The sequence below is a fragment of the Esox lucius genome, chromosome 1 (genome assembly GCF_011004845.1).
Source record: "Esox lucius isolate fEsoLuc1 chromosome 1, fEsoLuc1.pri, whole genome shotgun sequence".
Lineage (NCBI taxonomy): Eukaryota > Metazoa > Chordata > Actinopteri > Esociformes > Esocidae > Esox > Esox lucius.
This window is the reverse complement of record NC_047569.1, coordinates 12,924,907-12,938,358: the sequence shown is the minus strand read 5'-3', so window position 1 is coordinate 12,938,358 and position 13,452 is coordinate 12,924,907. Positions and strand designations below refer to the sequence as shown.

General features: G+C 43.8%; 1 protein-coding gene across 3 annotated transcripts in view; it reads left to right on the top strand.

Annotated features, from left to right (window-relative positions):
- The window catches only part of robo1 (roundabout, axon guidance receptor, homolog 1 (Drosophila)), a 160,783-nt gene that overhangs the window by 127,726 nt on the left and 19,605 nt on the right, over nt 1-13,452 (top strand). For all 3 annotated transcript variants that reach the window (XM_034291657.1, XM_034291656.1, XM_029119536.2), the window contains 2 exons: nt 2,817-2,988; nt 5,673-5,876. In XM_034291657.1, coding sequence (XP_034147548.1) covers nt 2,817-2,988; nt 5,673-5,876 — 376 coding nt within the window. The remainder of the gene's footprint in view (nt 1-2,816; nt 2,989-5,672; nt 5,877-13,452) is intronic.

Sequence of the window (13,452 nt, the reverse complement as noted above, 5' to 3'; positions counted from 1 at the left end):
GAGGGTTGGGTGTCAGTGTCGGAAATGATTGTGAAACGGTGCCATCTGGTGGACAACTTAGACCCTCACAACATCTGACTTGGTTTCTGATGGGCTCTGGATTCAATGTCTAGACTGTCTTTAATGTATTATTTATACAGCCATGCATTGTATGCCTTCATCTTGCCAATTAATTAAGCTAATGAAATATAAAATGAGAGGCTTGCGGGCTTGATATCTAGATAACGATCTCTCTACAATTTCTGATATGTTTCTGAAGACGTTTTGGCTGTCGGCCCTCGAACTATCTCTTATTAGCCTCAAATTATTTTAAGGGATCACTTTGATTTCAGTAACAACATGTTACGAATGAGAAAGACTTTTGGTAAATCCAAAAGTGACATGGTACAAGGGAAAATAGATAAATAATAATAAATATATTGCACATGTATTCAAAAATGATTCAGTGCCCTTAATCGATTAGCTTTTTGGTCTAGGTTTGCCTAAATCTGTAATTTATCTCTAGCACTTTAATATCTACATCCCTCCCTTTATCGTTCTCTCTCTCTATCCTCATCTCTCTCTCTTTCACTCCTCTTTCTCCTATTGCTGTCCTCTCTTCCACTGCCTTTCAGTGTATTCACTCATACCCATGGTTTTTGTACAGCTTTCTGACTGTGACCGTCACTCTACACATACAATATGCTGGTTGAGTCCTGGCATTTTAATTGAACAGGTGATTCTTTTTTTTCGTCACAGGGAATGTAGGTTAGGGTTGGAAAGAGGTGGGGTGGGGGGGTGATGCAGCACGGTCACTTTAAAACTTAAGCTATCGTTAATTTTCCAGGTAAATGTTTTTTTGCCGATAGGGTTGAGAGTAATTTCATGGTTGTTAAATCCGGTGCGGGGAGCGTTCCTCGCTCATTACCGCTTCTGGTCCCTGGCGGCGCTTCTCCCCGCCGTGACTCCAACAGCCACAGAGGCTATTGAGGCTCTCACATACATACACGTACGCGCACACATCTCAACTAGGTCTGTGCGGGGCTTGTTAACTTTGGGGAGGCGGTGGCGGTATTGAAAGCAGAGGCCACCGGGGTCTGGATGTTGGGGTTAGCAGGCTTCATGCTGAGGTGAATGTATGAAGCTCTTTGTGACCCTGGATTGAGTTAACCTGAGAGCCTTCTCCTTCTCCTCCCTGTGACTTACTGCCTGGCTACTGCTGCTGCCGTTGGTTCTGGAGGTGATTACCGATCCGCTTTGTTTTTTCGAGGGGTCAGGGTACACTCACTCAGACAGGGGAGCGTGTTATGGCTACCACAGCTAATACTACTGACTCTGTGTGGGACGTACCCAGAAAACATGTGTTTCACTGTTATTTTATTTGCGGCACCTGGGAGGAGTAATGTGCGCTGTGCACTGAAATGTCAATGTTGATAACCGGCCATACTTGGCGATTTCAAATCATAACACTGACATGTCTTATGTCTCACTCCCTCTCTTGCTCTGTAGTTATTCTCATTCAAGGGTATTTCTTTGTAAAATAATACTGAAGACATCCAAAGCTATGAAATAACACATATGGAGTCGTGTGGTGACCAAAAAAAACACCTAATCAAAATACATTTATAATTCAGATTCTTCAAAGTAGCCACCCATTGGCTTGGTAACAGCTATGCACACTTTTGGCATTCTCTCAACCTGCTTGATGAGGTAGTCACCGGGAATATTTATCCAACAGTCGTGATGGAGTTCCCACATATGCTGAGAACTTTATGCTGCTTTTCCTTCACTCTGTGAAAAAAAAAAATATTATATTCCCACCTAGCCAAGACCAGATGAGATTGCGTATCACAGCCGAATGCTGTGGTAGCCATGCTGGTTGAGTGTGCAATCAGACCAAAAGACACATTTCCACTAGTCTATTGTCCATTTCTCATGTTTGTTTACCTAAGCAAGACGATTTTTATTATTGCTTTCCTTCAGAAGTGGGTTTTGTCTTTGCGGGAATTTGAGCACAAAGGCCTGATTTCACAGTCTCCCCTGAGCACATGTTGACATGTTTGTTACTTGAACATTTATTTGGGCTGCAAATCTGAGGTACATTTATTTCTGTTTATTTTCTGATTTCTGTTTCTGGTAACACTCAAGAAAATCCTCTGCAACAGATGTAACTCTGTGTCTTTCTTTCTCGGGGCGGTCCTTTTGAGAGCCAGCGTTATTGTCGCGTTTGATGGTTTATGCACTTGAAGAAACTTCTTGACATTTTCTGTATTGACTGACCTTCATGTCTTAAAGTAATGATGGACTGTAGTTTCTGTTTGCTTATTTGAGCTGTTCTTGCCATTATGGACTTCTACAGGACAGACATAAACATGGTCTTCTGTATACCAAACCTACCTTCTAACAACACTACTGATTGGCACAAATGCATTAAGATATTCCACAAATTAACTTTTAACAATGCCCATCTGTCAAATTAAATGCATTCCAGGTGACTAGCTCATGAAGGTGGTTTGGAGAATGCAAAGAATATGAAAGGCTGTGATTGAAGCAATAGGTGGCTACTTTGAATCATCTACAATATTACATTTATTTTTATTTGTTTAACACTTACTTATTCTGTATGTGTAATTTCATAATTTTGAAGTTTTCACTATTATTCTACAATGTGGAAAGTAGTAAAACTGAAGAAATACCCTACAAGGAGTTGTTGAGTCCAGAATTTTGACTGAAACCGACTATATACCCAATATTCATCCCTCCCTCTTTTATTCTGTTGGTCTTTATCTTTCTTTCTCTCTACATCTCCCACTGATATGGTCTCTCTCTCCTATCAGATCTGGTGTTTAGGGAATGAGAGCAGGTACCATATTAACCGGACGGTGGATGGCAGTACCTTCTCCGTTCTGATCCCCAGCTTGGCTGCCGGGATCCGCTACAGCGTGGAGGTCGCAGCCAGCACCGGGGCCGGCCCAGGGGTCAAGTCTGACGTCACCTTCTTCCAGATAGGTAAGTTGGGAAGAACTCTGGAACCTTTCTGCAGCCAACATAACACACATTAGTCAGACGTAAGAAAGGCCCTTCTACCAAAGGCCCTCACTTCTTAACTCCACCCCATGAATTCCAAGGTAATTACCTCCCTACCCTCTTTAACCACAAGGTGGGTTGGCAGATCATCAGTGGGTTTTCTTTATTTCGTATTGACGTGCCCTTAATCTTACTCTGAATGAACTGCTAATCCAATTTTACGGTTGTCCAATAAATATTAAAGAAGCAACATGTTATCGTCTTACATTGTTCGCAAAGAACACCTCCAAGACCTTCATGCTCCGGCCTGCTCTCTTTGGCGGCAACAACGGTGGTCCATGCATAATTTAAACGATGGCCTCACTTGACATGGTTGTCTGACGCTGGCACTCGAAAGTTTCCTTCATCTTAACACCATGTTTACCACAGAGTGTAGCCTTCGTGGTTCGTTCGACTTAACACCATGTTTACCACAGAGTGTAGCCTTCGTGGTTCGTTCATCTTAACACCATGTTCACCACAGAGTGTAGCCTTCGTGGTTTGTTCATCTTATTACCATGTTTACCACAGAGTGTAGCCTTCGTGGTTCGTTCATCTTAACACCATGTTTACCACAGAGTGTAGCCTTCGTGGTTCGTTCATCTTAACACCATGTTTACCACAGAGTGTAGCCTTCGTGGTTCGTTCATCTTAACACCATGTTTACCACAGAGTGTAGCCTTCGTGGTTCGTTCATCTTTATACCATGTTTACCATGTTCGTCAGGTTAAAACATTATATTAAATGAGTCAGGCGACAGTTCGATGTCTGCAGCTTGGCTGACACACACTGTTTTCCCGTCAAGGATGCAACATTCACACAAAACAGGAGCAGCCGGGCTTGATCTCAGTGCAACTGTTTGTTGGGCGATCGTAGGTTGTCTTACATGTCCCGATGATATTGGGAGTTCTTGGCTTGCCTTCCTCTTTCTCATGTGTGTACCGTGTGGAGTGTCAACACAGTTAATATACAGCATCATGGTTATCGGCTGTGTCTCAGTCATATCACCACACAGAATGCGTCGTAGCTATCGGGGATACGTCTAATTCAATCTGTGCTATTCTAGCCCAGGCAATTTTCCAATCCTCTATCAGCTCAATACGTTCTATATCTGAGCTGCCTCAGGTCTGCTTATGGTAAAGGGGGAATAAATAAAATGTGATGCGGTGGTGGTGGTGTGTGTGTGTGTGTGGGGGGGGGTTGTCTCTGTGTCTTAAATGTGTGTGATAAAGTGGCCTGGGATGGACACAGAGAAGCAGGAAGCTGTGACGGATACAATTCCTCTCACTTGAGGGCTTCCCGCCGCGCTTGTTGCCAGCTTCGAAAGCCAGAGTGGAAAAGCACGCCTGTGGGACCAGCGCTGCACCTTAATGCATTAGTCACACAGTGGGCTTGTTGGCATCATGACAGATACCTGTATAGGCCCTGAGGACTGCTTCGTCACAATGGCACTCAGCTTCTTTCCTCACAGAAACAGGCATGAAAGAGGAAAAAAAACGAGAGACCGCTCTCAAACTTAAAGAATAGGGAGAGCTTGAGAGAGAGAAACACTGAAAGAGAGAGAGATGGAGCTTTGGGAAACCTGTTTGCCTCTGGCTGAGTCTGGAAAGATAAAAGTGGCCACAACATGAAACAGCAAGAGAGAGAAAGAGAGAGAAAAAGAAAGTAAGAAAGCAACTTGAACATGAATACATTTCTTAGGGGGGACAACTGAGCCTTCTTTCATGTGAGGCATGGGAGAAGAACAGAGAGTGAATCGACAGATGAAGAAAACAGCCTTTGTTGTGTGATCACTAGTCCAGGCGGTTCATATTCAGTGCATATCACAGCAGTAATGGCAAACACAAATGTACAACCAACATTTCCATTGATGTGCAATAGTTTGCTAACGACTGTTTTTATTTGTAATGGTATTAATCCAAATTCATTCAATGTAATAATAACTAATAATATGTTGCATGTGTGTAATCATACATTGTCATACATTTTCCTGGATGTGTGGAACATTCTTGTAAGGTGCTTCATAGTTCATCATGGGTGTATGGATTACTGAAATCTCTCGGGTCAAGACTTTTCTTTCTTTTCTTTTTACCTGCTTTTGTTGACTGGGATCAGTTTTGAGAGCCTTTTAAATAATGGAGATAGACAGCTCCTTCTCTGCTACTCCTCGGCCCAGCCTAGCCTAGCTTTCGCACTCACCTGCGGAGATGAAAGAAGCCTTTTGTGTGTCAAAAGAAAAGAAAACATTCATATTTATGCCTTCTGATCTAGCCCCCCCCCCCCCCCTTCTTAAAATAATTTCAGGCTTTTTCACTCGGTTTGAAGTTATAACATGCTCTTTCCTCACTGCATTTCATTTTATCTATCTTTACTACACCATTTATTGTACTCTACTCTCCCCTCCCTGGTTCTGTCCTGGGTACTTTCCGATTCCTCTCCCGTGAGACCTGTTTTGACCCTCTGTCATTCCCGACCGTCTGCTTTCATCACTCCTAATACGCATCTCACGTCTCCACGTTGACTCGCCTCCCCTCCTTGCCCTCCCCGCCTCCCCCGCTCATTACCGTGATGGCTCCTTTAACCTCCTTATCCTTCACCCACTGCCCACCCCACCCTCCCTCCGGCAGACTCGTCTGGTCGCGTGACGGAGGGCGTGGCCGACCCGGAGAACACCCTGTCCCAGCAGATCAGCGACGTGGTGAAGCAGCCGGCCTTTATCGCGGGCATCGGAGCCGCCTGCTGGATCATTTTGATGGTGTTCAGCATCTGGCTCTACCGACACCGCAAGAAGAGGAGCGGCCTCAGCACCAGCTACGCGGGAATCCGCAAGGGTCAGTGCCACAGGCCTCACTTCCTATCGGTACGCCGGAACCGCTAGCTCATACAAACAGGGTTAACACTTAACCCTGTATGTAACAGTTAGCGCTATCTCAGAATCACCAGAATCAGGTTAACACTTAACCCTGTATGTAACAGTTAGCGCTATCTCAGAATCACCAGAATCAGGTTAACACTTAACCCTGTATGTAACAGTTAGCGCTATCTCAGAATCACCAGAATCTGGTTAACACTTAACCCTGTATGTAACAGTTAGCGCTATCTCAGAATCACCAGAATCAGGTTAACACTTAACCCTGTATGTAACAGTTAGCGCTATCTCAGAATCACCAGAATCAGGTTAACACTTAACCCTGTATGTAACAGTTAGCGCTATCTCAGAATCACCAGAATCAGGTTAACACTTAACCCTGTATGTAACCAATCAATCAATCAATCAAAATTTATTTATAAAGCGCTTTTTACAACAGCAGTTGTCACAAAGAGCTTTACAGAGACACCCGGCCTTAAACCCCAAGGAGCAAACAACAGTAGTGTTGAATTTCAGTGGCTAGGAAAAACTCCCTAAGAAGGTCGAATTTTAGGAAGAAACCTAGAGAGGACCCAGGCTCAGAGGGGTGACCAGCCCTCTTCTGGCTGTGCCGGGTGAGATATTAAGAGTCCAATTGGAATAATAAATAAATTTCTCTTGGCTAAATCCAGAGTATATTCGATTTTAGACTAGGTCAGAAGTATGACCAGATGGACAAGGACAGGAACAGCAACGGTCCCCCCAAACCAGGTAATCCGCAGGTGTGGACCAGGACCTCATCTCCTTCTAAAATTTAAAATTGGAGGAAACTGAGAAAAGTTAGTAGTACATCCCTCATGTCCCCCAGCACAATAATATAGCAGCGTAACACCTTGGAAACTGAGACGGGGGGGTCCGGTGACACTGTGGCCCTACCCGGGGGAGGCCCCGGACAGGGCCCAACAGGCAGGAAATCAATCCAACCACATTGCCAGGCATCAACCAAAGGGACACCCACCAACCGCAACCCCCCTGAATGAGGGCCGAGTATTGCTAGCAGCGTACTGCCCAACTGCACAAGTGCGCAATAGAGAGTCAACAACAAGCCAGTGACTCTTCCCCCGAAGGGCATTGGAGGGAGGGCATCCCAGTGGCGACGAGAGCCCACCTGGCAAGACAGCAAGGGTGGACAGTATCAAGCCTACTGGTCACCTTCACGCCCCCGGGCCAGGCTACACCTAATTATAAACCGTGCTGTAGAGATGAGTTTTTAGTAGACACTTGAAAGTTTGCACTGAGTTTGCATTTCTAACCTTAATTGGCAGATCATTCCACAGGAGTGGAGCTCTATGAGAAAAGGCCCTGCCGCCAACTGTTTGTTTAGAAATTCTAGGTACAATTAAAAGGCCTGCATCTTGCGATCTAAGGTTACGTGTAGGTATGTATGGCTGGATCATTTCAGCAAGGTAAGTAGGAGCAAGTCCATGTATTGATTTATAGGTTAAGAGTAAAACCTTAAAATCAGCCCTAACCCTAACAGGCAGCCAGTGTAAGGATGCCAGGACAGGAGTAATGTGTTCAAATTTTTTTGTTCTAGTTAGGATTCTAGCAGCTGTGTGCAGCACTAATTGAAGTTTATTTATTAATTTGTCTGGATAACCAGAGAGAAGAGCATTGCAGTAATCTAATCTAGAAGTAACGAAAGCATGAATTAATTTTTCTGCATCAGTTTTTGATAGAAAGTTTCTAATTTTTGCGATGTTTCGAAGATGAAAATAAGCAACTCTTGAGACATATTTTATATGTTCTTCAAAAGAGAGGTCAGGGTCAAGGGTAACGCCAAGGTTTTTTACAGTTTTTTGGGATACGACCATGCAGCCGTCGAGGTTCACAGTGAGATCTGCTAACAACGCTCTTTGTTTTTTGGGTCCTAAAAGGAGCATTTCTGTTTTATTTGAGTTTAAGAGCAAGAAATTCTCTGTCATCCACTTCCTAATATCTGAAACGCATGCTTCCAAAATAGCTAATTTAGGGGCTTCTCCATGCTTCATTGAAATATATAACTGTGTGTCATCAGCATAACAGTGAAAGTTAATATTGTGATTTCGGATTACATCGCCCAGAGGGAGCATGTATAGTGAGAAAAGTAATGGGCCCAGAACCGAGCCTTGAGGAACTCCAAAGCATACCTTTGACTTGTCAGAGGATATGCCATCCACACTAACGAACTGATATCTTTCAGATAAATAAGATTTAAACCAGGCTAGAACATGTCCACGTAGCCCAATATTGGTTTCCAGTCTCTCTAAGAGAAGGGAGTGATCAATTGTGTCAAAAGCAGCACTAAGATCAAGAAGCAACAGGACGGATGCGGAACCTTTGTCTGAGGCCATTAGAAGGTCATTTGTTACCTTCACGAGTGCAGTCTCAGTACTATGATGAGATCTAAAACCAGACTGGAATATTTCATAAATGTTTTTTGTCTTTAGGAAGGCATTCAGTTGTTGGGAAACACATTTTTCTAAGATTTTTGAGAGGAACGGGAGGTTCGATATTGGCCTATAATTGTTTAATATGTCGGGATCTAGATTAGATTTTTTTAGAAGAGGCTTAATTTCCGCAATTTTTAATGAGTTTGGTACGCATCCAGAGGAAAGGGAGCAATTTATTATGTTCAGCATTGGCTGACCTAGCACAGGAAATAACTCCTTAAGTAATTTTGTAGGAATCGGGTCTAGCTGAGAGTTTGTGGGTTTAGAACTCATTACAAATTTTGTAAATGTGTCGAGCGATACAGTATCAAAAAACTCAAGTGTCCCCATTGACACCTGATCAGGGAGGTTCCGGAAATTTTTTGGACAACTGAGATTTTTAGGACCATAACTATTTAAGGATTCAGTTATTTGTTTTCTAATGGTGACGATCTTTTCATCAAAGTAGTTCATGTATTCATTACAACTAAAGTGAAGACCCACTTCACTTGCTAAGCTTTGCTTTTTTGTTAACTTTGCAACTGTATCAAAGAGAAATTTTGGATTGTTTTTGTTCGCCTCAATCAGGTTGGAGAAATAAGCTGATCGAGCAGACGTGAGTGATTTTCGGTATTGTACTGTACTGTCTATCCAGGCTAGTCTAAATACTTCCAACTTGGTGGAGCGCCACTTTCGTTCCAATTTTCTGGAGGCTTGCTTAAGTGCTCTAGTATTGTCGGTGTACCAAGGAGCAAGTTTCTTATTGCGTATTTCTTTAGTTTTTAGTGGTGCAACTATGTCTAATGTATTTCGCAGTATTGAGTTTAGATCCTCGATTTGATCGTTTACAGATTTATTTACTCTGTCATTTATGAGCGAACTAGTAAGAATATCAAGGAATTTATTTGTAATCCGAGAATTTATAGTACGGCTTTTGAAACTCATTGTTTGGGGGGCAAGTGGATTTCTTGTTTTAACGGTAAATGTAATAAGACAGTGATCCGATAATCCAGGATTTTGGGGGTAAATTATTAGATCTACAATATCTATTTCTATTTCTCGTGACAGGACTAAATCTAAGGTATGATTGTGGCAATGTGTTGGACCTGAGACATGTTGGATGAAACCCATTGAGTCGATTATGGCTTGAAAGGCTTTTTGAAGAGGATCATTGGGGTTTTCCATATGGATATTGAAATCGCCAAAAATTAGAATACTATCTGCCATGACTACAAGGTTAGACAAGAATTCTGGAAACTCATTGAGGAACAATGTGTATGGCCCGGGGGGCCTATAAATAGTAGCTATGTAAAATGATTTATCGGCCTGGTTAACTTTCATGAGTAAAACTTCGAAAGAATGAAACTCTGTGATATGTTTGAGAGTAAGTTTATATTTACTGTCATAAATATTAGCGACACCCCCTCCTTTTCTGGACGCACGAGGGATATGATCACTAGTATAGCCAGGAGGAGAGGCCTCATTTAAGGCAGTGAATTCATTAGGCTTTAGCCACGTTTCACATAAACCAATAGCATCTAGTATATGATCAGAGATTAATTCATTTACCGCAACTGTCTTTGGAGCAAGAGATCTAATATTTAGGAGTCCCATTTTGAGATGCGAAGTGATACAATTATTTTTATTTTTGACCGAGGTGGAGGAAGGCTTTATCTTAATAAGGTTGTTTTTGTTAGCACTACCTTGTTTAACTTTTCTCAGCCTGGAACAAGTCACAGTGACAATAGGTAAAGCTGTACTAACTACTCTGGCTATGCTATTGACAGACTCCACTATGCTAGCAGGCTGGCTATCAGCCTGCAGCCTGACCTGCACCCTATCTCATGTTAAAGCTATAGGAGTGAGACTCCTGTCAATGTTCCTAGACAAAAGAAGAGCACCACTCCAGCTAGGATGGAGTCCGTCGCTCCTCAGCAGATCAGGCCTGGCCCTATTTCTGGGAGAGTCCCAAAAAGAAGGCCAGTTATCTACAAACTCTACCTCCTGCGACGGGCAGAACTCCGTTTTCAGCCAGCGATTGAGTTGCGCAAGTCTGCTGTAGAGCTCGTCACCACCCCTAGCTGGGAGGGGGCCAGAGACAATTACTCGATGCCGACACATCTTTCTAGCTAATTTACACGCTGATGCTATGTTCTGCTTCGTAACCTCTGACTGTTTCATCCTAACATCGTTGGTGCCAACGTGGATAACAATATCTCTGTACTCTCTATACTTGCCAGTTTTAGACTTCGCTAGCACCAACCCCAGATTAGCGGCTACGTCGGTGGCTCTGCCCCCCGGTAAACAATGTACGATCGCCGGCTGATTCTTTAGTCTAATACTGCGTGTGATGGAATCGCCAATGACTAAAGTTTTCAGTTTTTCAAGTCCACCGGTAGAACATGCCTGCCGACCATTCCCCTCCGAAGACGGCTCGGGCCTTGACTCCGACTCCAGTGGGGAAAACCTGTTCAAAGTCTCAGTTGGTTTTAGCAACGATTCAGGTTTAACTGGTCGACGGCATTTCTTCCCAGTGACCAAGAGAAAGTTATTGCCCGGCTGCAGGAGCTGTGCCGGGGGGCTAACAAAACTATCGTTTCTACCTGGTGGCACTGACGCAGATTTTTCTATTTCTACACTAGCATAATCCTTGCCTGGCATTTGCGTCAGAAGCCGAGCCTCTAACTCTGCTATCTTTAACTTAAGACGAACATTCTCCTCCGTGTTGTTGCTACAACAATTACAGTGAAAAGGCATTGTAATGATACTTAGCCTCCGGTGTTCAGGGGTGAGTAGTTCTGTTAATTATGTCCAAAAAGAGTCCCGGTGTAGAAAAGTTGGGTAAGAGGTCAACAGATAAATATTGCGTTGGTAAAACTCTAAAATAGAATTTTGACCAATTAGTTTATATCGAGTAAATTCGAAAAAGTTTGGCAGGTAGCCAGGTAGGTAACAGCAGGCAGAGTACAGCACGTCAACAATCCCACAATGCACGTACAGCACGTCAACTAGGCTCTGTTGTCGCTGATGACAGTTAGCAGAGCTAAATAGCTGATCTTGTACGAGAGGTTAAAGGTGACTGAGGGATTTCTGCTCTCCCTAACCCTCTGTGGACAATGATCTGAGTTCTTAATTGAGGCTGATCTTGGAAGTCTGATTTTACCTCCGCTCGCTGTGCCGCAGCAGTCCCTACACTCAAATGAAAACGTTGAGTCAATCTGTACCACTTGACTCCAGGTGAGGTCTGCCGTCTGAACGTGCTCCAAAGTATTTCGAGAAAGTGAAAAGCCCTTGAACATCTGCTGCTGAAAATATACACTCTCCAGCTGGGATGTCTTTTCATTCAGTTTCATATTTCACTCTCTCTGATCGTGGGAGTGAGGTGCCTCTATTGAAGTTCATCTTTAGGCGCCCCCAGTTTATTTTAGCAGTTCCCTCCTGGTTGTGTCATGAATCTCGAATCAAGGATTTTACAATTGTCTGGAACATCTTTGATTCAAAGCGGATGATGCAAAATACTGTTTGAGTTTGCAACACTGTCGTGGTGTAGTTGCAACAGATGCCTTACCTTGCCATCGTGTGTTCCGCCTGAGGTGAGGGCCGTCGCATTGGCTTCAGCTGGCACAAACATGCCCAACCTCTGCCTACAACACGTATATACCAGTATATAATTCGCCCAGTATTTCATGGGCTCTCGTACACTGCTATGTGCCAGGCAGGGTCAGGGGAGATGACCCTGCCTCCTCTCCTTGCCCTCTCCGCCTACCCCGCTCATTACCGTGATGGCTCCTTTAGCTGGGATGGTACCTCCCCTGTTGAAAGTGATTGGAAAAAGATAGAAACGTGGATTAACCAAGATAATACTGTCCTTCTTGGAAAAGCCCTTATTTGATTCCTCGGTGCTCTACCATTGGGTCGATATTGCAACTATCACATTTTTACATATTATCTCTTTGGGAGAGATATGTAGTTTAGCGTGGAGACCTCGATTTACATAGGGCTAAGGTTGCCATGTGTAGGCTTCCACATCGAATGTTCACTGTATCGTGCTCAAGTTCTGCTGTGCATGTTGCTATGGTTAAACGGATGCACAGGTCACAGGGCTGGGCATTTGCACTGGAAAAGGCTGTGCGGTCTGTTGAAAATAAAGCCATGCCTGCATACGAGGTCCACAAACCAAGCCCTAAAGTCACCTAAGACGGGGCGTGCGTAGAGGAACTTGTGTCCACAGACTGATACAGCTGAAGACTGTGAAGATGGTAATGTGCCACGCCCCCAGGCTGGGAGGGGGAGGCTACTGTGGAAGCTGAGGATTGGCTCTATGAACCTTCCAAGACCCCTTTCCTCTTTTTCCACAGGAGCAGCCCAGCACCATATCTGTGTTTGCTCACATTAACTCTCTGAGCTCATATGTGGGCACAGTAGGCAAATACGTCCCTCTCTCTTTCCTCCCGCTCCCTTACAACCACAAGAGTCCACGGTCTTTGTTGGAACTAGTAACCACAAATGTTTTCAGAAGAGAAGAGGAGTATAATTGCAACCACATGAAGCAACAAACTGCTCTCAGGATGAAGTGTTTTGAATCCGACCTGTTGGGGATTGGAGGAGAAGATGCTGTGTATAGTTCTGTGGGTTCTACATACGCACTGGGCCGCGTGCGTGGATTTGTGTGTGAGTGCGTGTGTGTGACATTACCAACGCCAGGACATCTCATCCAGGCAGTGAATGAGCGTTTCTGACAGTTTTGTATTGCTGCAGTAATTTGATTCATTTATTTCAATCATGTAAGCATTTCTCAACCTTGCATGCCAAGTGTCAGTTTATCTCCTCTTCAAAGCTGAATCGTAGGCAGATAAATCTTTCCAAAAGGCCCAATCTGTTCAGCTGCTCTGAGTTTCAAGAACAGATCAGGAATCCAAACAAGAGCAGATAATTGTGGCATTTAAGGGACATTTGAAAGGTTGTGTTTACACAAATAAGAGGAAATGAGGACATGAAGGCAGCTGTGCTCGGATAGATAGCTATTTAACCAGCTATCTGTCTGACAGTGCTGCATTGTTTTGTACAAGCCTGACAGTTACATTTTAG